The sequence below is a fragment of the Ursus arctos genome, unplaced genomic scaffold, assembly GCF_023065955.2.
Source record: "Ursus arctos isolate Adak ecotype North America unplaced genomic scaffold, UrsArc2.0 scaffold_28, whole genome shotgun sequence".
Lineage (NCBI taxonomy): Eukaryota > Metazoa > Chordata > Mammalia > Carnivora > Ursidae > Ursus > Ursus arctos.
The window spans coordinates 20,353,960-20,375,540 of NW_026622963.1; the positions used below are offsets into that span (position 1 = coordinate 20,353,960).

Genomic DNA, 21,581 nt, shown 5'->3' on the forward strand with positions numbered 1-21,581 from the left:
TGGTGCTACCACTGGCCCTTGGGAGGTCCTTCCCGGGCCCTTCTTCCTCCGCCAGACCCCAGCCACACTGGCCTTTCCAACCCTCCTCACATGGCCCTGGCTCTTTCCCCCTGCAGACTGCCTTTCCTCACTGTGTCTCTTCCTCTCTCGTCTCAGCTCCTGTGTTTTTTCTCGGGAGTTAGCTCCATGTCCTCTGACTTCACTTGCTCTCCCTACAGTTGCATGTTTATATTCTAGACTTGTGAGACTTCCTCCCTGGATTCCAGGCGTGGAGGAGTCATGTCTGTTTATCTCACTACCCTTGTCCCAGTCCGACACTTGAGCATCACAGTGGCAGGGCCAGAGAGGGTCTAGGTGGGGGCTCCACGTCCAGCATTCATTCCGAGCTGCCTGCGGTCTCAGGCAAGGCGCCATCTTGAAGGGTTTAGTGGTCACATGGATATAGGAGAAATCGTACCGTCCTCCTCTTTGAGGCTCCCCGTGCACACGAGAGCAGGAAAGGAGCCTGTCTGGCTCGGCAGCTGTCGAACTTACTTGACCACAGCCTCCTCCCTTTTGTTCCTGTAAACATCTGTTTCCTGGCCATTTTGGAAATAGTGCCAAGATCGTAGGCCCAGGTGGGAGCACACAGGAGCACACGGCAGTGTTCGGTGGGAGTGATGAGTGGTTTAGTGTGCTTGGGATCTGGTAAGCGGACAGGGCCAGGGTTGGCGGGAGCTGCACGTGGTTCCCGGGGGGCCAGGAACATGAGGCTGGGGAGAGTGTTCAGTTTCCCAGACCCCAAGGAGAGGCGATGGGAAGGTAAGCCGACCTGAGGTGGAGGAACTTACAGATAGAAGTGTGTGAGCCCATCTCTTGCCAGTGAATTATAACGTTCTCGAGGGCCAAGGCCACATCTCAATTGTTTTGTTGCTTTACGAGTCTAGCAGACTACCCAGGAAATAGTGGACGGACACTTAGTCAATGTTTATTGAAACGGATCTGTTTGCACAGAGTAGGCTCACATATCTGTTGTATCTGTTATCATTTGCTTATCCCCTTCTTTTTTATGTAACAACTTTAGAAGTGAATCGTGGCCTGCCTTCGTACCATGATGACAAAAATCCGAAAAAGGGCCTGAATGAATTAATCACGCTGTATCGTGTACAGCTAAAGCCTCCAGTGATGACAGTAGCGCCAGTGCTGGCTGGACACTGGGCGTGCTGGCCAGTGTTGACTGGGGGAACACCGGCGGGGCTTAGGCTCTGGCCACCTCCCCATTGTCCATGAGTAGAGGCAAGTGATACTCAGGTGGGGACAGGGGTACCTTCTCTTTCCTTTCTGCAGAGTAAGAACTGACTTACAAATGAATGAGGAGAGCCAGTTTCCCAAAGTACCTTCACACTTCCTAGTCTCCAAAATGGGCAGAATGAGTACTGTCGTCTCTCACCAGTGTGAAGCGGTCCGTGGCCCATGTGGTTCAGGTTGGATGGCCAGGGTTGATGGCCTACACATCGTTTCAGCTGTGGCTGTGGGGGAGGAAGCGGATTTGGGGCTAGGCCCCTGTCGCCTCCACGACATGGGAGGAGGAGGAGGGGGGTGGGTTTCTACGCTGAGTCAGAATACCCTTTATTTTGTTGGCTCATCTTCCTTCTCTTCTCCCTCATCTACTGCCCTGGCTCCTGGGTTTCCAGCTGAGCAAACACCAGAGCAGCCCAACATCCCCCACCCCACCGTCAGGGAGGCTCTGGCGGCTCACTGAGGCAGACTGTAAGGAGGCTGTCCAGTCAGTGCTCTCTTGGCGGGCTGCTCCCTCTGCCCCTCAGCCCCAGGAACATAAGTGCAACTGCACTTCTCAATTCCTCACATGGGAAGCCCTGATCCACTTTCTACTCCATGAGCCTAGCTGAATTCAGTGGTTTATACCCATTTTGGAATCACAGGCCCCTTTGCAAAGCTGATGAAAGTTCTGGATTCTTTCTCTCTCTCTCCTTCTCTCTCTCTCCAGAGGAAAAAAGAAATCATGTGCTCATGTCCACACCACTTTGCCTATAGTTTCTGGGTCTCCCTGGGATGTTTGCCTGTCCTTCCATTTTTGAGGGACGCTAGGCTCTAGGGGAAGAAGAGCCCAGCTTAGCTCCTGGCTCGTTTCACGTGTGCATTAATCATTGCCTGTCACGAGACAGGGGCCTAAGCTGTAAGGTGACTTGCACTTGTCGGACAGTATTATTTTTCTTTCTTTCAATTCCCCACTCCATGGGTTAGCTCCTTAGCTCTTCACCTGGTTAATAGTTGGGGCCAAGGTGTTGAGAGGAGTCAGTGTTGACGGGAACCAAGATCTTAAGCATCCGAGACTATGGAGTACAAAGGCGTCTCAGAAATGGGCTGACCCAACCCCTCGACTTTACAGATTGGAGGCTGAAGCCCAGGCAGGCCGCCCAGCCTCCCACAGGCAGGGTGAGACAGAGGGTTATCGTCTACATTCTGGTGCGCTCGTTCTCTCCTGGAGGAGGTCTTAGGATTTGGTGGCACCTGGGCCCTCGGGGGTCTGGCGTCTGACTTCTTCCACAGCTATTCCCTGGCCTGCCGTCAGGACTGGCTTACTCACAGGCAGTAGGGGAACTCCCTGTCCTTCAGCAATTACAGAAGAAGCCGCCTTCACTTTGATGGTGCTACGGGAGAAAGAAAAATGAGAGCGGCAGAAGCCGTCTCCCAATCTCTCTGGATACAACGGTGCACGGAACACAGAACCTATACAGAATTAACTCGCAATGAGCTGAGCGTACCAGTGGGCACTTCAAGGGAGTTTAGCAGCTTGATTCAGATGCATGCTCTTTCCCTGGAGATAGCGGGGTCCTGAGAGGATGTGGGGACAAGGACCTCTGTGAATGGTCTTTGTTGCCTTAGCTCCATCTCAGGGCAAAGTCTGGAGCCCCCCTCTTGGACTTTCTAGCTCCTACCAACTTCCTGAGGCTTCCGAAGCCACAGTGGGGCCCCTATGAGCCGGTGAGGGCTTTGCAGCAGGGCCTGAGCCCATGGTGGCTTCGGGTGGAACAGAGCTGGGCTTTCATGCTCTCACTGGTGACACTGGCTCATGGGAGGAAGCTACAAAACAAACCCCTTTGTCACTTGTCAAGCCTCTGACAGCTGTGCTAGGCCAGCTTCTGGTCTGGCAGAATGCCTGTGGCACACAGGGAAGAGGATATGACCAGGGCTGCCCAAGGTGCACCTGCCGGAATGACACTTGGACAATTTTTTGTTCAGTAGCATTGATGACCCGTGACAACTGCAGGCCATCTAGTGGGATCCTGCTCATTTATGTTGCCTCTTTATACACATCTTTACATTTTACCTTATCTATAGAATGGCATTCACCAGATGCCTAATTTTAATTTGACTTCTCTAGAAGAAAGATGGCGGGGGGCATGCCCGGCAAAAGAAACCATGGCTATTCACGTAACCTTTGGGAGATTATGACGTCTTCTGTAGGCCTTGAATTCTCTTCCCCAGAGCAAATAACTTTCTATGATAAATATGCTGTATGTTTAGCAAGAAACATACAAAAAAAAATAGATAAAAGGAAAAGGGTCAGTGTGAAGTTCCACCTTCAAAATATGACTTTGAAGAAATCAAGACATTTTATACAGGTTTATACAGATGTGCTCAGAGAGATGATTTGTGTTTGAGCCAGACATGGCATTTGACAAACCTTGCTCTTGACCCAAATCACTTATGGTTGATCTTCCACAAAAAAAAAATCAACCAAGGTCATCGGGTGGTCATTAAGACTCAATCGCACTTTCTCCGCTGAAATGTGTTTTTAAAAGTCTACTTGTGGTTATATTTATAACCTGAAATGTAATCGTTGAACTTTTCCTGCGTTCAAGAAGCATTTAGTGAGCTCCTTCTGTATGCCACACGTTGCCTGGCACACTGAAATACAGTGGTGAGGAAAACCCAGGCCCGGCCCACAGGCCAGTGGGGAGCAGAGGGCCATCAGATCCAATCACGGATAGGCCAGTGCTGGAAGAACGAGGTGAGGTACAAGCCCTCAGCCTCTGGCAGAGACTTCCCGAAGTTTGTATTCATCCTGCGTCAGTTTTCAGTTTGCCTTTTCCGTAAGAGAGAGGATGATACTTTGGTCCAGCCAAGCTTTGCTGAGCAAGTACCTGGTACAAGGCAGGTGTTTGCTGAGAGCTGGGGAAAGTGCACACTGTGGAGTGAGGGCAGTGGTAAAGAGACACGCAGAAGAGCCTAGGAGCCCCGAGGGGGACCCCCTCAGTGGCCAGCCTGGATGTCAGAAAAGGTTTCCAGCATGTGTGAAGGTCAAAAGATGAATATAAGTAAGTAGCCCAGGGAAGGCGGGCGGGCACGCCAGTCATGGCGCAGCCCGAGCTGCTGGCTGTGGGAGACCAGGCGAGAGTGGCCTGGGGGTAGAGTGAGGTTCAGGGGGAGAGCTGTGCGGTGCCCTGTGACCTGCTGGGCAGGGAGTATTTGGGGCAAGATCTATAGGTCTGTGTGGGAAGTGGTTCTAGCCAGAGCTGGCCCCGGTGGGGACCCCAGGACAGCTGCTCCACGGTTGAAAATATTGGTAAAGAGCTGCTGCCTCGAGCATCTCTCCCTGGCCCAGGGCACCTCCCGGGGTAGCCTCAGCCACCGTGGCCCCTCCTCTGGGGTCCTATATGTTCTCGTCACCAGCGATGAGAGGGGAGGTCTGGCCGAGCTGGGAATCCCAGATCCTCCTTTAGCAGGACAGCCTCATGGATTCTTAAACATTTAAAAATCTCAGCCCTGATTAAGGCCACTATTTAAGCCTGTATTACTCTCTAAGGGCAGCTGTAACAAATGGCCACACACTGGGCGGCTTGAAATAATAGATATGGATGATCTCACAGTCCTGAAGTGTGGAAGTCTGGAATCAAGGTATCCACAGGGCAGTAGCTGCTCCCAGGTCTCCAGCTGAGAATTTCTCCTGGCCTCTTCCAGCTTCTGGTGGCTCCAGGCGTTCCTTGCCTTGTGGCTGCGTCCCTCCCGTCTCTGCTTCTGTCTCTGTCTTCCCAAGGGCTTGTCCTCCTGCCTTCTTGTATGGGGACATGTGTCATTGGAATTTAGGGCACAACCACATAATCCAGGGTGATCTCATCTGGAGAGCCTTAACTTCGTTACTCCTGGGTGGACATACTTTTTGGGAGGCCACCATCAGCCTACTATAAAACCTATGGAGGGCACCTGGGTAGGACCTCAGTCGGTTGAGCATCCAACTCTTTGATTTCAGCTCAGGTCATGATCTCAGGGTAGTGGGATCGAGCCCCACATCGGGCTCCGTGCTCAGTGTGGAGTCTCTGCTTGAGATTCTCTCTCTCCCTCTTCCTCTGCCCTCCCTCTCTCTCTCTCTAAAATAAGTAAGTAAATAAAATCTTTAAAAAAAAAAAGCTTATGGGGAGTGAAGTAGAATGAGCGGACACTTTCTTGTGCTCAATATTCTCCCTTCCTTCAATCCAGTGATCTGAAGGTTTGATGTGCGATCCATTGTCTTCATAAATAAATACGTAAATAATACGTAATAAATGTATTTTATTATGCTCCAGGCCCACTCCTTTGCAGGCTTACTTGAGTTTAGGACTTACTTTCTGAGTTCTCTGTCTGTGGCCTTGAAAGGTAGCTCATGTGTACGACTGTCTCCTCCCCTGCATTTTTCACCAAGAGAAAGTCTGAAAGCCTCCCCGGGAAGTTGAGGAATCTGGATAGACCATGAGTAAATCTTCAATGTAAAGGGCTAATCCAGGTAAACTGCCAGAGAAATAGTGTGAAGAATACTTGAAACCCCACAAAGGATCCTAGGTTGCCTTTTCTAATAAAGATAATCACATGTGTCAAGGAAAATAGCCTGTCGGGTCTCCCTCCCAGCCTTGATGCCCACCATCATGACCACTTCAGTGTTTTGCCCTATATGTTCTCAAGGTCTGCAGAAGAATCATTCCATGAGTGATAGGTCCTTGGAGATCTTAAACCACGTATCCCTCTCTCATAAATCACATCACTGTTCATGAGTGAAGACCCTCAGACGTGCATGTGGGAGGGTCCCCCCCTTAGCAAAGACAGGTGCAGATACTATTGGATGGGAGAGCTAAAGTTCCAGTCACGTGGTTTTGGGTCCTTAGCACCTGTGACCTTCCTGGACACACCAGGTGGCTCCTAGGTCCCGGCCTGAGCGGCATCTGCAGAGCCCTGTATCTGAGCTGGGGGTGCAGCAGAGGGTGCCTGGGTCCTGGATGGGACGCAGTCGTATTCAGGCATCATACACACTGTAAGACTCAACGCAACTTTGTCAAGCAAGCAACTGAATAAGCAACCCCAGGGGCCGTACCTTCCAGAGAAATCAGGGCAGGTCAACCAGGCACATGACAAGACGCAGGAGTCTAGGCTCCCCTGTGCTTCCCTGTACTTGGCTGAGAAACAAGGCAGTCACTGGAACCCAGAGAAAGAAAATGGCAAGCAAGCCCAGACCCAGAGACCACTGGCCCAATCAGCCTGTGACAGTGAGGTCACCTGTGATTCCATCTAAATAATTTGTTATATTTGGTTCCATTGGCCTAACAGCTGGTTGTCGAGGACTTATAATGACCTGTTGCAGGAGAGAGGGCTGCCCCTGAGACCATGCTAGAGGGAGAGGCCCCAAACTGTGCCGTGGACCCGTGCCATGATAGCCCACCTCAGAACTCCGTGTTAATGGTGGGTTTTTACCCAGAGTCCAGCCATGACTCGGGGCCAGGGTGCCCACACTCTTTCATCCCCCTAGGGGAATATTTAGTGACTTCTGACAACATGCCTTCCCATGTCTCCTCTCTGATTTGGGCTCCCTGATTTGGGGGAGTCACCCACTTGGGCTTGGAAGAGGAGAGTTCACCTCCTTCCGCTCTGTAGCTGGAAGTGGGGCCTGGTGTCCACGGTAGTCAGAAGGTGCCGGATGCTAGTAAGATGGGTGGTGAATCAGCGGGGCAAGATGGATTGGGAACATCCGGGGAGCTTGGAGCCATTAGTGGTACATGTAACACTCTATTTTGTAATTAAGATGTTTAGCACATTAGGAAATATTGTCTTAAGTGTTTTATACCAATGAACCTTTCTGGTTCAGGCAGTGATTTATGGGGGAAGTTGCAAAATGCCATCAGAGGGTATTGTGAACAAAATATCTCATTGTATAGTTTCATTTTCCATGGAAGTATCTATCCATGGCAATTATATATTATCTAGGACTTGGGGCCGAGGTTAGGTTTAGTGCCTAGCCCAAATTGTTTTTGAACTGTTGTGGTGTTTCTGAGGAACTGGTCTGTCTCCTGGTGTTTGAGGAATAAAGCACATCGGTGGTAGGACAGGCTGTAATTCTCCTTTCTAAGCATTTTGTCCTGTTGACCAGTGTTGCCTTTCAGATCAATCCCCACCTTAAATATGAGGCTGTGTGTGGGGCTGTTCTGCTTATCCCCTTCAGGACAGTGTGGGGAAGTTGAGGCCAAGAGAGGTCTGAGGGAAGACATCTTACCCCTCTGCCCTTGGGTGCATTTTATTCCCTTCCAGAGTTGCCTCGGGTGGCTCCCAAGGTGGCTGTGCCAGCCTTGGGTCTGAGCCTGAGGTCACCAGCCTTGCCTGGCATCCAGGTCACCCTGGGCCCCCGCTGCCCCCGCCCTTGAGGCTCCCATCCCCCCCTCCTTCTCCTCCTCGCTCCATCTTCCCTACCTGTCTGCTACTTCAGAGCCCGCATCACACTCTGGGCTGCTTGGTGAGGGCCCCCACCTAGGCACAGACTCCCTAAAGTAGAGCCTCAGTGCCCTCATCCCCTCATCTCCACCCCAGCGCCAGACTAAGCCCCAGAGAGAGCCATCGCTGAATCAGGTGGGACCACGGCAGCAAGAAGATGCTTTGCTTCAGGGCGTGGGAATTCTTTTCCCCATGATCTTTTAAAAGGAAAAATAAAACAAAACAAAACAAATGTCTTCTACCTTAAAAAACTCTTACACACACACACACACACACACACACACACACACACACACTCTGAAGTGAGTGCTTTATATACACCAGTTCATACGCCATGACAACCCACGATGGTGCCCTTTGCACGGATGAGCAAACTGAGGCCAGGGAGGTTATTGGACCACTCTTAGTCATACAGCTGGTTGAGTGTGGGGCTAGGTTTTGAGTCTGGGCAGCTAGACTCCTGGATTCCTACTCTTAAATATCATGTATACTCCCTCTCCAACTATTTTCCTTGGTTGTGATGGCAGATCATGCCAACTGAAAATTTATAAGACCCTGAAAATAATTTTGAAATTTTAAATTAGCAATGTCACCACCAAAGAATTGCAGCTATTGATATTTTGCCATATCTCTTTCTAGATTTTTCTCTGTGCTTATTTTGGTACCATGTTTCTAGTGGCTGCTAAAAATTCCAATGTATGGATTACTGTAATTTACTGATTTCTGTCCTCTCCATAGAACATCTTGCTTCCAACTTCCAGTAACGGTTTGATCCATTTCTCCCCTCTTCACACTCTTTCCATCTCACAATGTATTTCCTTCATGTTCGGGACAAGAGTCACCAGACAATTTACTGGCAACTTCACAAGCTCTCTCTCTCTCTCTCTCTCTTTTTTTTAGTAGAATGATTTCAAAACTTATTTCCCCTGCCACATACACAAACGAGTTCTCATATTTCAAATGTGGTCATTTTGAAGTGAAAATGTCTCCTTAGTATTTACCATCCCAGACTCCTGTGACACAGATATTCATGAAAAGGGACACTTGTAGCACCTACAAGAGAGGCTACAGACAATCATGAGATCCTCTCTAAAATAAATAATAACTGCATTTCTCCCTACCAGGTGAAATGGCTCCAACAACAAGAAGTTAAACGCAGGGTGAAGAGACAGGTGCGAAGCGACCCTCAGGCCCTCTATTTCAACGACCCCATCTGGTCCAACATGTGGTACATGGTGAGTAAGGTGTGGGCCTCGCTGCCCCCGGGCATTTGCACTGCGGTGTTGCCGAGATGGGTTAATTTCTCCCAGCAAACCTCAATTCTCACGACAAAGCTTGAAAAAGACACACTTCCTCTCAGTGTGAGACCCCTACTTCAATGCTGTGTAGCACAAACTTTCTTGTGAAAGTTTTAAAAATGATGTCCCCAGGGGGAGTGGTGGGAGAGTCTTTGAGCAGGGGAGTGATTTCATGCAAGCTTTGGACTAAGTAAACAGTGAACACGGGGAGCACTTCACATTTACTCCTCCTGGAAATGGGTGTGAAAAGAGGTTGTCTGCTCTGTAGGGCATGGGGAAGTGTTTCCTCCTTATTTACTTGCACACGTAGGAACATCCCTGCTGGGTTTACATGGTATGACGTGTCCATCTTACGCCACGGTGTGGCCGCAAGGAGTCCGTGCTGGGGGGGCTCTGTGTCTTCTGTGCATACAGCATTGCGGTGACAAGAATAGCCGCTGCCGATCAGAAATGAACGTCCAGGCAGCGTGGAAGAAGGGCTACACTGGGAAAAACGTGGTGGTCACCATCCTTGATGATGGCATAGAGCGGAATCACCCCGACCTGGCCCCAAACTACGTAAGTCAAGCCTAGGAACGTGCAAAGATATTCAACCACGCTAGTCATTCAATAAATAAAAATTTTAAAAACGGTAAGGTGCCATTTCTCCCTCACCGATCCCACCCCCACCATTATATTCAATAATACAGAAAACCATGATGGGGAGGGTTCCCTCTGCCGTCCTGGAACCGGGGGTTGCCCAGAAGGATTGGTTCAGAGGATTGAGGAGTGCTAGAGAGTTCAGAAACGCGTGTGGAGATGGTCATCGGACTAACGCGAACAGCGTGACACATGGCACGGTTAAAGCCTGGGCTCTGGATCCCACTGCCTGGGTTTCTATTCCGGCTCCTCAGCTCACTAACCCTGAGACCTCAGGCAAGTTGCTTCACTTCTGGGCCTCAGGGTCACCATCTGTAAAATGGTATGTCATCAGGTTATCGCGAGGATTGGATGTCTCTGTAAGTGTGAAGAAGAGAATCTGTCACATAGTGCATAGGATGAAGGTATTCAATATTCCAGCCAGCCTGCGTGCCTAACAACAGTTAAGTTCAACCAGGTCGTGTCTGTTTGAGAAACAATTATGCGGCCCTTAAAAAATGACAGTTTTGAAGCCAACAACCCGGGAGAGCTTTTCTGATGTGTTTTAAAAGGAGGATGTGAAAGGATATGGATACCATGATTATGAGCATATGGACAAAGACACGAGAACATTAGAAATCTAAGATGAAGGACATTCTGACACATATTACAACACGGGTGAGCCTTGAGGACAGGAAGTGGAAGAAGCCAATCACGAAAAAGCCCAAATGCTGTATGATTGCGCTTAGAGGAGGCACCGAGAGCAAGCTCTCAGAGACAGAAAGCAGAGTGGGGGTTGCCAGGAGCTGGGGGAGTGGGGAGCGGGGAGTTAGCGTCTGAAGGGTGCAGGGTATCAGTTTTGCAAGATGAAGAGGTCTGGGGATGGAGGGTGGTGATGGTTGCACAACAGTGTGCATGTACTTCATGCCATTGAACTTTATACTTTAAAATGGTTAGGAGGGTACATTTTGTTGGGTGTATTTTACCACGATAAAAATGTATATAAGATGATAGTTATAGGGAGTACCAAGTGTATGTATTTCTCTACTTTCTAATAGAGGCATAAAAATCATTTTAAAGCATGCTGTGCTGTTTCTCTTCAGTCACTGAGATTCCTTTCTTAGGATTCCTACGCAAGCTATGATGTCAACGGAAATGATTATGACCCGTCTCCACGCTATGATGCCAGCAATGAAAATAAGTATGTCACTTTGTCTCCTGTTTCCTTGCTTCCCTGTCCCTCTCCCTGCAGAATCACTATTGAACTGGCCCCCAGTAGGGATTCCAGAAGGGTGATGGGGCTGCCTGGCCGGTGTCTGGGGCTTACCCAGGAGGCAGAAGCCAGTCCGGCACAGCCCTTCAGGTGTAAAAGAGTCTCTGTGGATTTCGCCTCTTCCTTGGGGGCGTCACCTCAGCTGGTCAGCTAGAAACCAATGTTGACCAACATTGTTCCTGTTTCCAACCCTGTCTTCATGACCAGCTCTGTTAAGACAGCAGTTTGGGGGCGCCTAGGTGGCTCAGACAGTTAAGCGTCTGCCTTCAGCTCAGGTTATGATCTCAGGGTCCTGGGATTGAGCCCTGTGTCAGGCTCCCTGCTCAGTGGGAAGTCTGCTTCTCCCTCTGCCACTCCGCCCCCCACCCCGAGCTCATGCGCATGCGCTCTCTCTCTCTCTCAAATGAATAAACTCTTAAAAAAAAAAAACAAAACGCGGTTTGGCCTATTTGAGCCCAGAGGTCACATGCCTGAGCCTTCTTGTCTCCGTCGATGTCTCTGTCAATAACATGTCGATGAGAGAGGTAGAAGGGGCACGAGTGATGTTGGGTAAACCTGGGTTCAAATCCCTCCCTGCCGTCCCTGGCTGTGTGGCTCTGTTTCAGTCTTACACTCTTGCCCCTGGAGGTGATGCTCCCTACCTCCCAGGGCTGTGGGAGGGGTGAGCGGACAGGTAAAGAAAGCGTGGGGGTGCAGTCTAGATAGTTGTTGTCATCACCTTGCAAACAAAGGCAGTGGGGTCTGGAGAGATTAGGTGATTAGTGTGCTGTAAGCGACAGCCCTGGGGGGTCGAGTCCAGCTTTGCAAGCCTGGCCCTGGGAGTTCCTTCGCTTTGTCCTGCTTGCCTTTTCTCTGTTGACATGCCCCATGCCCTGAGCTCTTACCATTCCTCCAGAAATATTTAGAGGAAGAGAACAAAAGCCCTTTCTTCCGTCTCCCGTCTCCCGGCTGATACACGCTTGCCAAGGTGCCTTCTCCCTCCCATCTAGTATTTTCCTTTTCTGCAGATTCCATGGTGAGGTTCAAACACTGATGCTCACGCCGTGCTGTGCAGGGAGGCTGGGCCAGGCTGATGTGTTCAACACAACAGAGCTCAGAGCTCCCTGGAGCCCGCCAAGGCCCCAGCCCTGAGGGCTGCTTCCCTGCCTCACATCCCAAGGTCACGTCCCGAGGTGCCCTTCTTGCTCAGCCTTGAGCACGCCTGGGGTGCAGGGTGCCTCATTTCCCAGCCACACATCCAGGGGGCAGGGAGGAATGATCCAGACAGGATGCAGTGACCCGTGAAGGGCAGGCTTGAATCTGGGTGAGACGTGGAGCTCTGTGACACGGAACAGCCCTGGCTGGGGTGGCGGGGTGCTGCCCAAGGTCTGCAGAAGGATGGAGGACCCCCTTCCAGAGGGCTAGCACACAGACCCAGGACTATTTTTAAAGGTGGTTTTAAATTTAAATCAATGATTCTAATCCCCGTGGACTCTTCTCAAAGATGGGGTGTTTAAACGTGCCCATATTTTGGCCTCTGCTAGAGGAATTGCCTCGATGCGGCATGTTGGAAAATGGGGTCATTACTGAGGAAAGCAATTTGTTTTTCTGGTAATTTCTTCCTACTCCCTCCGCCGTTGTCGAGTGTTCCAATTTAGAGCGTTCTTCCTCGGCTCCTGCTTAAGCGGCCGTGGAGGTGATGGGAGGGCTGTCCCAAGGTGAGCATGGGGGTGGCAGGTGCACAGGGGACCCATTAGTTCTCCCTTCCATCCTGTCAGCCCCACAGATGTCTGCGCTGCACCTGTAACGAGCCAGGCAATGTGCTGTCAGTCCCGTGAATGCACAGCTCGGGAGGAGGGAAGCCCCAGCAGAAGCCCTCACTCCGTCCTGGGCTTATGGGGTGCTCACGCTGTGCAGTGTGGCCGGAAGGCCTCGTCGGCCTGCCTCTGTGGGGTGCGGCAGGTGCACGGCTGCCCAGGGCTGGGCAAAGCCAGGCCTGAGGCTCCCTCCTGGAGGAGCCGGCCGGCCGGGGAGCGGTGGCGATGAGATGGGCGGCAGGACATAGGCTTTTGTGTCACCTCCGGACTTCGGGCTAACTGACTGTCCTCGTAGGAGAGCTGAGCAAGGCACTGGAGCCACTACGGATGGCCGGGCCGAGCCCTAACTTCGTTTTCTGCTTTGCTGCAGACATGGTACTCGTTGCGCCGGAGAGGTCGCCGCTTCAGCCAACAACTCGTACTGCATCGTGGGCATAGCATACAATGCCAAAATAGGAGGTAAGGTCCGGGGGTGCGCAGCCCGGGAGCTTCGGGGCCCGCCGCAGGGGTGCCAGCCTGTCCCGGCCCGCCAGGCTCAGCAGCTTCGCCTCTGCTGGCCTCTGCCCCCCGTGTCAGACTCTTCGGGCCTGAAGCCTGGTGCCCTGTTTGCCACAGCCAGGCAGCCAGCACCCCATGACCGGGGCCTCGAGGCAGAGCCATTGCTCCCTGTGTTGCCCGAAAAGCCATCAGGAAGGCACCCCTTTCTCTTTTCTGGCCCTGCTAGTCTGACTCACCACTGTCAACCAGACTGCCCCTCTGGAAAGGCCGCGTTGGTTCCCTTCTGCTCACAGCCCCGCGGGGTCTCCTTGTCACTTCCACAGTGCAAGTCCCTGCTCCAGTCTGCTGGCCCACTTCTCCAGCCCCTGCTCCTCAGCTTTAGCCAAGGGACCTTTGTCGTAGTGTCCCCCAGTCCCATGTGGTCTTCCCAGTTTAGGCCTGGGCTTGCAGCATTCCCTCCCATCACCCCAAAGCCTCTTCCCGCCTCTCCTTTTGGCTCCGTGCCCACCCTGGCCCCCAACCCCCCAGCTTGTTTACCACAGTAGGTGAGGGACCGGGTCCTGACCTGACCTCAGGTGTTTCTGCCTCTCCTGTTTAGCTTCTCCATTTATGAGTCAGGCTTCCCTTGCTAGGAGAAGGCTTTAGAGCAAAGGGTCCCATGTCTTCCTTCCCCATCCGAGCCTGGCAGTTTGATAATCCAAACTGGCAATTAACAGGTACTCCAAAGTGTCAATTAGGAGCCTTCCGTTGGGCCGGTAGCTGAGAAGGTGCATGCCATGGGCAGGAATGGTCCTTGAGCATCCAGATGGCTTTGGGCACCCCTGTGTTCACTTGGGACTCTCTCTGTTTGGAGGTGTTCCTGCTCACTCAATGGGCATGCTAGGATGCCGCCTTCCCAGGGCACTGCCTTCCCTGCGGCTTTGCCTTTGCCAGGGTGACCGTAGCCCATCAGGTCTACCATGAGCTGCATGGGTGGAGAGGTTGGGCCATGGGTTCCCTGGATCACCCTGGAGGTTTTGATGAATAAATACCCCTAAGAAGTCTCTCCGTAAACTGTAGGAGCACTCTGACCTGGGTTACAATCCCAGTTCCACCACCTGCTAGCTGTGTGTCCTTGGATAATCAACATAACCTCTCTGAGCCTCGGTTCCTTCATCTGTGGAGGAAGAATGGCAATAATTCAGCTGACTCCCTGGGTCTGTTACGACAATGAAGTAAGACGCTATGTGTGGAAAGCATTGGCTGAGAGCTAAGTGTGCAGGGGGTCTCCGAGCAACTCCATCCCTCCTGCTGAAAGTCAGAGGCAGAATAAAAGTAATTTGTGTTGCCTTTAGTGAGGGGTACACACCTCCTTTGGGATTGTCTGAGCCCTGTTCCCCAAAGACCCTGGACCGGCAGCACTGACATTGTCTGGGAGCTGTTAAAAGTGCAGAAAACCATAGCCCTTGTCCCAGACCTAGTAAGTCAAGATCTACATTGTATCAACACCCCTAGAGGGTGTGACAACAAATGACTGTTTTGAGAAGTGCTGGTTTAGAGGGTTCTGGAGTCAGGCAGGTAGGTAACCCCCACGTTGTGGGCTGTGATGAGCAGCCAGTGGAGTTATGGAGGTAAAGAACCTCCAGAGAAAGGTTCTCACTCTATACTCTGTGCAAAATTATATACCCCAGTTTCCTGAATTCTGAGGAGATCACTTCCATGACCAGGGCTTGGGAACAGGAATATTTTCTAATTAATGCATTTAATATCTTTGAGTATGAACTGTACATATAATACTGTGCTAGCCACTGAGGGGAAGAATAAGGATAAGAGAGACACAATCTGGGACCTTCTAGGAGCTCCACATGTCTTTGGGATGAACAGTGCAAACACGAAAGATAGTACCAGATCAAATGCTGAAATGACGGAGGCAGACAGGGGGTCCCAAGTATGGCAGGGCGAGCACTCGGTGAGGGTGGAAGCATGAGCACGTAGCATGAGCTCAACATGAGAGAATTTGACTGGGAACAGAGAAAGTGCTGAGGGAAAAATAGGATTCACAGCATGGAGGCATGCCACATAGGGTTAGGGACCCTAGGGTGGGGCTGGCCATGGAGAGGCAAGTGTGGTGTTGGAGGCTGGCATTGACCCAGGGGACCTGTAACAGCTGTGCCTCCAAAGATGCTTGTACACAGCTCCAGCCCTGCCACACAGGCAGTCACCCCTTCTTCCTTCAAGCCCAGCCCTGGACAGGGCAACCTTCGACACCCCTAACATAGCCTCCCTCTCTGCGTGTGCTAACACACAGCAGAATTTTTCTGAGATGCCCATGGAACTGACCATGAGCTTACACTTTAATTTTTTTTTTTTAGCTGTTGTTGAAGAGATTAAAGTATATCTCCTAACTTTTTCCAATCTATCTGGAATCACACTTATACTATTTCATGTATTAGATATGAACCTAAAACAGAGTATTTGAATTCACACTTAATCTCATGCTTCATGCTGTTGTTTTTATGTTTTACTTCATATGTTGTAAACCCATAGCCATTGTTATTCTTGCTTTAAAAAGTTGACTTTAAAATATTAATGGAAAGGAATATATTTACCTACATATTTACCATTCCCAGTGCTCATCCTTACTTTCCAGCTTCAGATTTCTATGTGGTTTCAATTTTTCTTTAGCCTGAGAATTTTTTTTCATATTTTTTGAAGTGCAGATGTACTGATGACAATTTATCTCAGCATTTATCTGAAAGTGTCTTGATTTCATCCTCAATTTTGAAAGAAATTTTGCTGAACATAGAATTCTAATGTGAACTGTTTTTCTTTCAACACTTTAAAAATTTTCTTCTCTTATCCGTTGTTTCTGGTGATGAGTCATTTACAATCCTTATTGTTGTTCCCCGTTTACATAATGTGATTTCTTTTTTTCTATCTGTGCTTTGCCTGTGACTATAATGTCCTTTGATGTAATTTTCTTCATGTTTATCTAGCTTGGGGTTTACTTGGCTTCCTAGTGGCTTGTTCTTATTTTTTGGTCTAAGTCAAATGTGGTAAAATTTCTGTTAGTATTTGTTTTAATTTTTTTTCAACTCTATTTTCTCTCTCCTCTCTTTGGGCACCAGTTGTAGTTGTTAGAGTACTTCATATACCTTACAGGTTATTGAGGCTGTATTCATTCTTTTAAGTCCTTTTTTCCTCTGTGTGCTTCAAATTATAGGATGTCTTCTGGTCCATTAATACTTTCTTTTGTTGTGTCCAATCTGTTGTTAATTCCATCCAAAGATTTTTTTTTTTTTTTTGACTTTTAGATGTCGGCATTTCGGTCTAGTGATTTCCACTTGACATTTTTTTTTTTACTGTTTCTAGGTCTTTCCTGAGATTCTTCTCTTCACCCATTATTTTTATCTTTTGTTTTGGATTCTTTAACATAATTGTAAGAGTTACTTTAAAGACTTGTACTAATTCCAATATCTAGGTCATTTCTGAGTGTTTCTAATGATTGATTTTTCTTTTTACAATGGGTCACATACTCCTGTTTCTTTGCACATGGCTGGTAAATTTTTGCTGTAAACTAGACATTGTTGTGCTACATTGTAGAGACCCTGGATTCTGTGATCTTTGAATGCTGTTGAATTTTGTTCTAGCAGTCAGTTCAATTTGAACATATGGAGGTTTGATTATTCATTTTTTTATGGTTGGTCTCTTTCTGATTTGCCCCTAGATTCTCTATCCCAATCACACGGTCTTTACTTTTGGATCGTGACCCTTTTGGCATCTCAGTGGAAAGATCGAAATGTTTACCAAGACCTCTAACTTGGCAGAGTCAAACTCCAGACTGGCTCCCCTGCAATGGGCAGCAGCCGAAATATCCACTCAGCTCATTCGGCCTCCAGCTGGTCTTTTCCTCCTGAACTTCTTAGAGTCTTGCCCAAATATGTTTAGTTCAGGGGTCAGCCAAGTGTTTGAGGGGAGTTTATATGTCCTCTTCTGTGGCTCTCTCCTTTCTGGGATTTATCTCAATTTCCAGCTGCTCTAGCAGTCCCAAACTCCATCCCATAACTTCCCAGGAGAATGAGATTGCACTTTTCTGCTTGAGTTCTTGCCCCTCTATACCAAGAGAATTAGGGAGTTCAGAGGAAAGTTATTTAAACTTGCATCATACCCAGTATGCTTCCCTTCTTTCAGGAACTGAATCCCCTGCCTGCCTCTGCCTTCTTCTTATTGCTTTCCAATGCCCTTAAAAAGTTGTGTTCCTATTTAATAAATCTTTTGTTGAGAATTTATCATTATTATTTTTTAGAGGAGTTAGCATGATAGAATCTACTCTGCTGTTATTAGAACTAAAATTTGTGGTTTATATTTCTTTATTGAATAGATGATATATTATGTATTATTGCTGCATGACAGTTACTGCAAAATGTAGCTGCTTAACCAACAAGCATTTGTTATCTAGCAGAGATAGTGGCAGGGTCACTCATAAGGTTGCAGTCAAGCTGTTGGCTGTGACTGTAGTCTGAACGCTTGACTGGGGCTGGAGGATCCACTTCCAAGATGGGTCACTTATTTGGCTATTGGCTGGAATCCTCCATTCCTTGCTGGCTGGTGGCAGAAGTCCTTCTTCTTTGATTCCTCACCACGTGCAGCTCTCCAGAGGGTTCTTAGAGCATCACCATAACATGGTAGCTAACTTCCTTTAAAAAAAAAAAAAAGATTTTATTTACCTACTTGAGAAAGAGAGAGAGAGAGAGAGAGTGCATGCACAAGCAGTGGAGAGGGTAAAGCAGGTGCCCATCAAGCAGGGAGCCTGATGTGGGGCTTGATTCTTGGACCCTGGGATCATGACCTGAGCTGAAGGCAGCCGCTTAACCCACTGAGCCACCCAGGCACCCTTATTGGTAGCTAACTTCTTTCATTTAAGGTGATTCAAGAGAGAGAAGAAAGAAGCAGCAATGTTTATGACCTACTCTTAGAAGTCATGTACCATTACTTCAGAGAAATGGATCATTAAGTCTAACAAACACTCAAGGGGAGAGAAATTAGGCTGCACCTTTTGAATGGAAAAGTGTCAAAGAATTTGTGGCTATGGTTTAAAATCACCACAGATGGGCTCCTAAAAATTCGATTACATATTTATACAAATGGAGTAATTTTTTTCTACACACTTGCTCTGTAAATTTGTAATTTCTTATATGTTCTATTGCATTAAAATAATTAAATCAAATGAAAGAATTAGTAGAACTGTCCAAATCCTATCTTTAAAGTAATATTCTTGCTGGAACATTACTAGTAAGTCAGGATAGCTCCAAAATACATGCAATGATTTATCAAAGTATGGAGGAGTACAGAGAAGAAGGTAAAATATCTAGATCCTGGTGAAAATAAGAATAACCAGTACTTACTAAATGTTTGCCAGTTAATAGGCACTGATCTAAGGTCTGTTTATGTATTCTTATATAACCTCCATAAAACACTATGTTATAGATGCTGTTCTTATCCCCATTTTAGTGATCAGGGCCAGAGAGGTTAAAGTAATTTGCCACAAGATCAAACCAACCTGGCTCTGGCCCCAGCTCTTTACATGTACTCTTTAACAGAAATCTTTAAACCATATATACAGATGGATGGATGGATGGATGGATGGATGGATGGATGGATGGATGGATGAATGGATGGGTGAATGGGTGGGTGGATAGATGGATGGGTGGATGGATGGCTATTATTTCATTGACATTTGATCATACTTGTTTTCAGTAAAATATATTAAGCTTAATTTTATGCAAACTTAACATGAGAAATTGAATCAAACTGAATAACTGCTGAACTCCAGATTTAATTTTATATTTAAACTTTATATATTTGTTTAATGTTTAGTTTTATGCTTAATTTGATTTATGTGAATGTAACAAGAAAAAGAAACTTGACTTGAAATGAAGACATTGCTGAACATCACATAAATATTTCATTGTAATGAAATATATTCTCAAATAGCCCTTTAAGGTTATTAAAAACAAAACAAATCCCAAGATTGTGAAAATCTTTCAGAGGCCAAGGTTACTTTTTTAATGTCTAATTTGACTTATGTGAATTTAACAGAAGAAAAACAAACTTAACTTGAAATGAGGGATTGCTGGGCTTCACATAAACATTTCACTATGATGAAATATTTTCTCAAATACTCCTCTAAGGTTATTAAAAAAAAAAAAACCACACACACCCCCAAGATTATGAAAATCTTTAAGAGTCTAGGGTTACTTTTTTTTTTTTTAATTACATGTTCCCCATAGTGGATCATTAGATAATTAGCACCTTTTCACCCTCACACCTTGATTTCAGATTTTTGTCTTTGTCGTTACATTGTCAGGGTTCAATGGTAATCATCTGTCACTATGATTCTCACACTTACTTAGCCTTGGTTCACCACCATCGTTTTCAGTACAGCTTTTCTATTCTCAAGTTATTTATTTTAATTCATCTCTTAGTTCACTGGATTTCATCACTGAGGAATTTTCTTCAGGAAAGGCTAACAGGTGCTGTATTTTCCTAGTTCTTTCATCTTTGAGAATGTCCAAAGGTTGCCTTTACACTTGAATTAGATCTGTGTTATCTGTTATATCCTTACAAAACTTAGCAAACATCACCTTGTTTGTCCCCTGGATTCACTGTTGCTTGGAAAAGTTTGAGGTCAACCTGATTTTTTTCCCCTTGTAGGTGACTTGACTTTTTGGCTTATGTAGAATTCTTCCTTTAAACATGAAGTCCAGTAGATTTGCTGGGCCACCTGTGGGTGAGGATTATTCTATAGCAGCTCTTCTTGGGATTCAATACACTTGAAAAGATCTGGGTATTTTATTTCAGGCAAATTTTCTTCTATTATTGTTTTGAATATTTTGGGTTCCATATATGCAGTTCTATTCTTGGTGCGTACCACTTATACATATATTGGATTTCTAGTTGCTGACTTCTGTATTCCTTTCTAATCATATTTAACTTTTCATTTCTTTCCCATTTTATTTATTTTTTTCAGTTTTTCTCAAGCCTGTCCTCCATGTCTTTGGCAGTTTCATCAATTTTTTTTTTCCTAGAAAAAACTCTAGTAAAGCTTTCATTCCTAAAATTGTTTAATGTTTTCCTTCTATTTCTGTCCTGAGGATGAACACACGTGGGGCCTCCTTCTGTTGCCTTGTCATCTCTTCATTGAACACTTGTATATCTTTGATCTCTTGCTTCAGAGAGAAATTGTATTTTCATTCAATTATGCAGAAATGTTTGTTTATGCTTTAATCACTCTCTTGTACTTGTTATGCCACATTTTCCCTTGTTTCTTGTAGCATTGTTGCATAGATGTCATGCTAATCACTTTCTGGTTATTATTAATGACTGGCTGGAGAGCAGATGAAGGCTTTTTCCCTAGGCCAGTAAGATGCTAAAATATGGGGGGTGAAACGTGGGAAGGAGGAGGGAAGGGAGCAAGGCTGCAGGCACTGAGGACTTGGGTTTGTGGGCCCAGATCCTTCTCTTCTGCCAGTCTAGTAGCTTTAAGAGCTCCTCTCCCCTCACCAGTGAATTAGCATTAACTCATGCTCACCACAGTGGGGATAGGGCAGAGCTGATTGTCACTTACTTTTTCTCCTCCAACAAACTATGTCACAAAAAATGCCTGTTCTTTTTTTTTTTTTTTAAGATTTCATTTATTGAGAGGGAGGCAGAGAGCACAAACTAGGGGAGGGGCAGAGGGAGAGGGAGAGGGACAAGGAGACTCCCCACTGAGTAGGGAGCCCAATGAGGGGCTCAATCCCAGCACCCTGAGATCATGACCTGAGCCAAAGTCAGACACTTAGCTGATTAAGCCACCCAGGTGCCCCAAAATGCCTGTTCTTGGAAAGACAGTGTGTTTGTGTAGTTCTTGGTCAGGACTCACTGTTTCTAAAATAATAGACTTTTCACTTTTGCTGTGAAAGAAATACAGTGTGGCAAAGAAACAAACCCTCCCCTCAACTCCCTGGCCACCTGTGCCCTGGTCATAAGGGCCTCAGGTGCATCACCTACTTTATGGAGAAATTACACTCCTAGGAATCACAGAGCCATGTGTCATCTTCATTGTTTCCAGAGAGGAGAGTGGGGTACTCTGTGTTTAACTGGAAGTCGTCTCTTTCATTTCATAGAAATTTTTAATTTTTAATTAAGTTGTAGAGCTGTACATTGATGATTTGTGCCTTTTTTCTATGTGTAAATATTTCAATAAAAATCTGTTTAAAATTTTTATGTTGTTAGATTAATCACTTTTGTGACTCTTGGGTTTGGGATCTTGCTTAGAAAAGTCCAAGATAATAAATCGATTGTCCTGTATTTCTTCTAAAAACTTAGTTTTAGAAGAATAGT

At 47.2% G+C, this 21,581-nt stretch overlaps 1 protein-coding gene across 4 annotated transcripts in view; it reads left to right on the forward strand.

Moving 5' to 3' along the window:
- Positions 1–21,581, forward strand: part of PCSK6 (proprotein convertase subtilisin/kexin type 6) — a 179,203-nt gene that overhangs the window by 52,271 nt on the left and 105,351 nt on the right. For all 4 annotated transcript variants that reach the window (XM_026510261.4, XM_048221121.2, XM_057303755.1 and 1 more), the window contains 4 exons: positions 8,859–8,969; positions 9,447–9,590; positions 10,775–10,851; positions 13,090–13,178. In XM_026510261.4, coding sequence (XP_026366046.3) covers positions 8,859–8,969; positions 9,447–9,590; positions 10,775–10,851; positions 13,090–13,178 — 421 coding nt within the window. The remainder of the gene's footprint in view (positions 1–8,858; positions 8,970–9,446; positions 9,591–10,774; positions 10,852–13,089; positions 13,179–21,581) is intronic.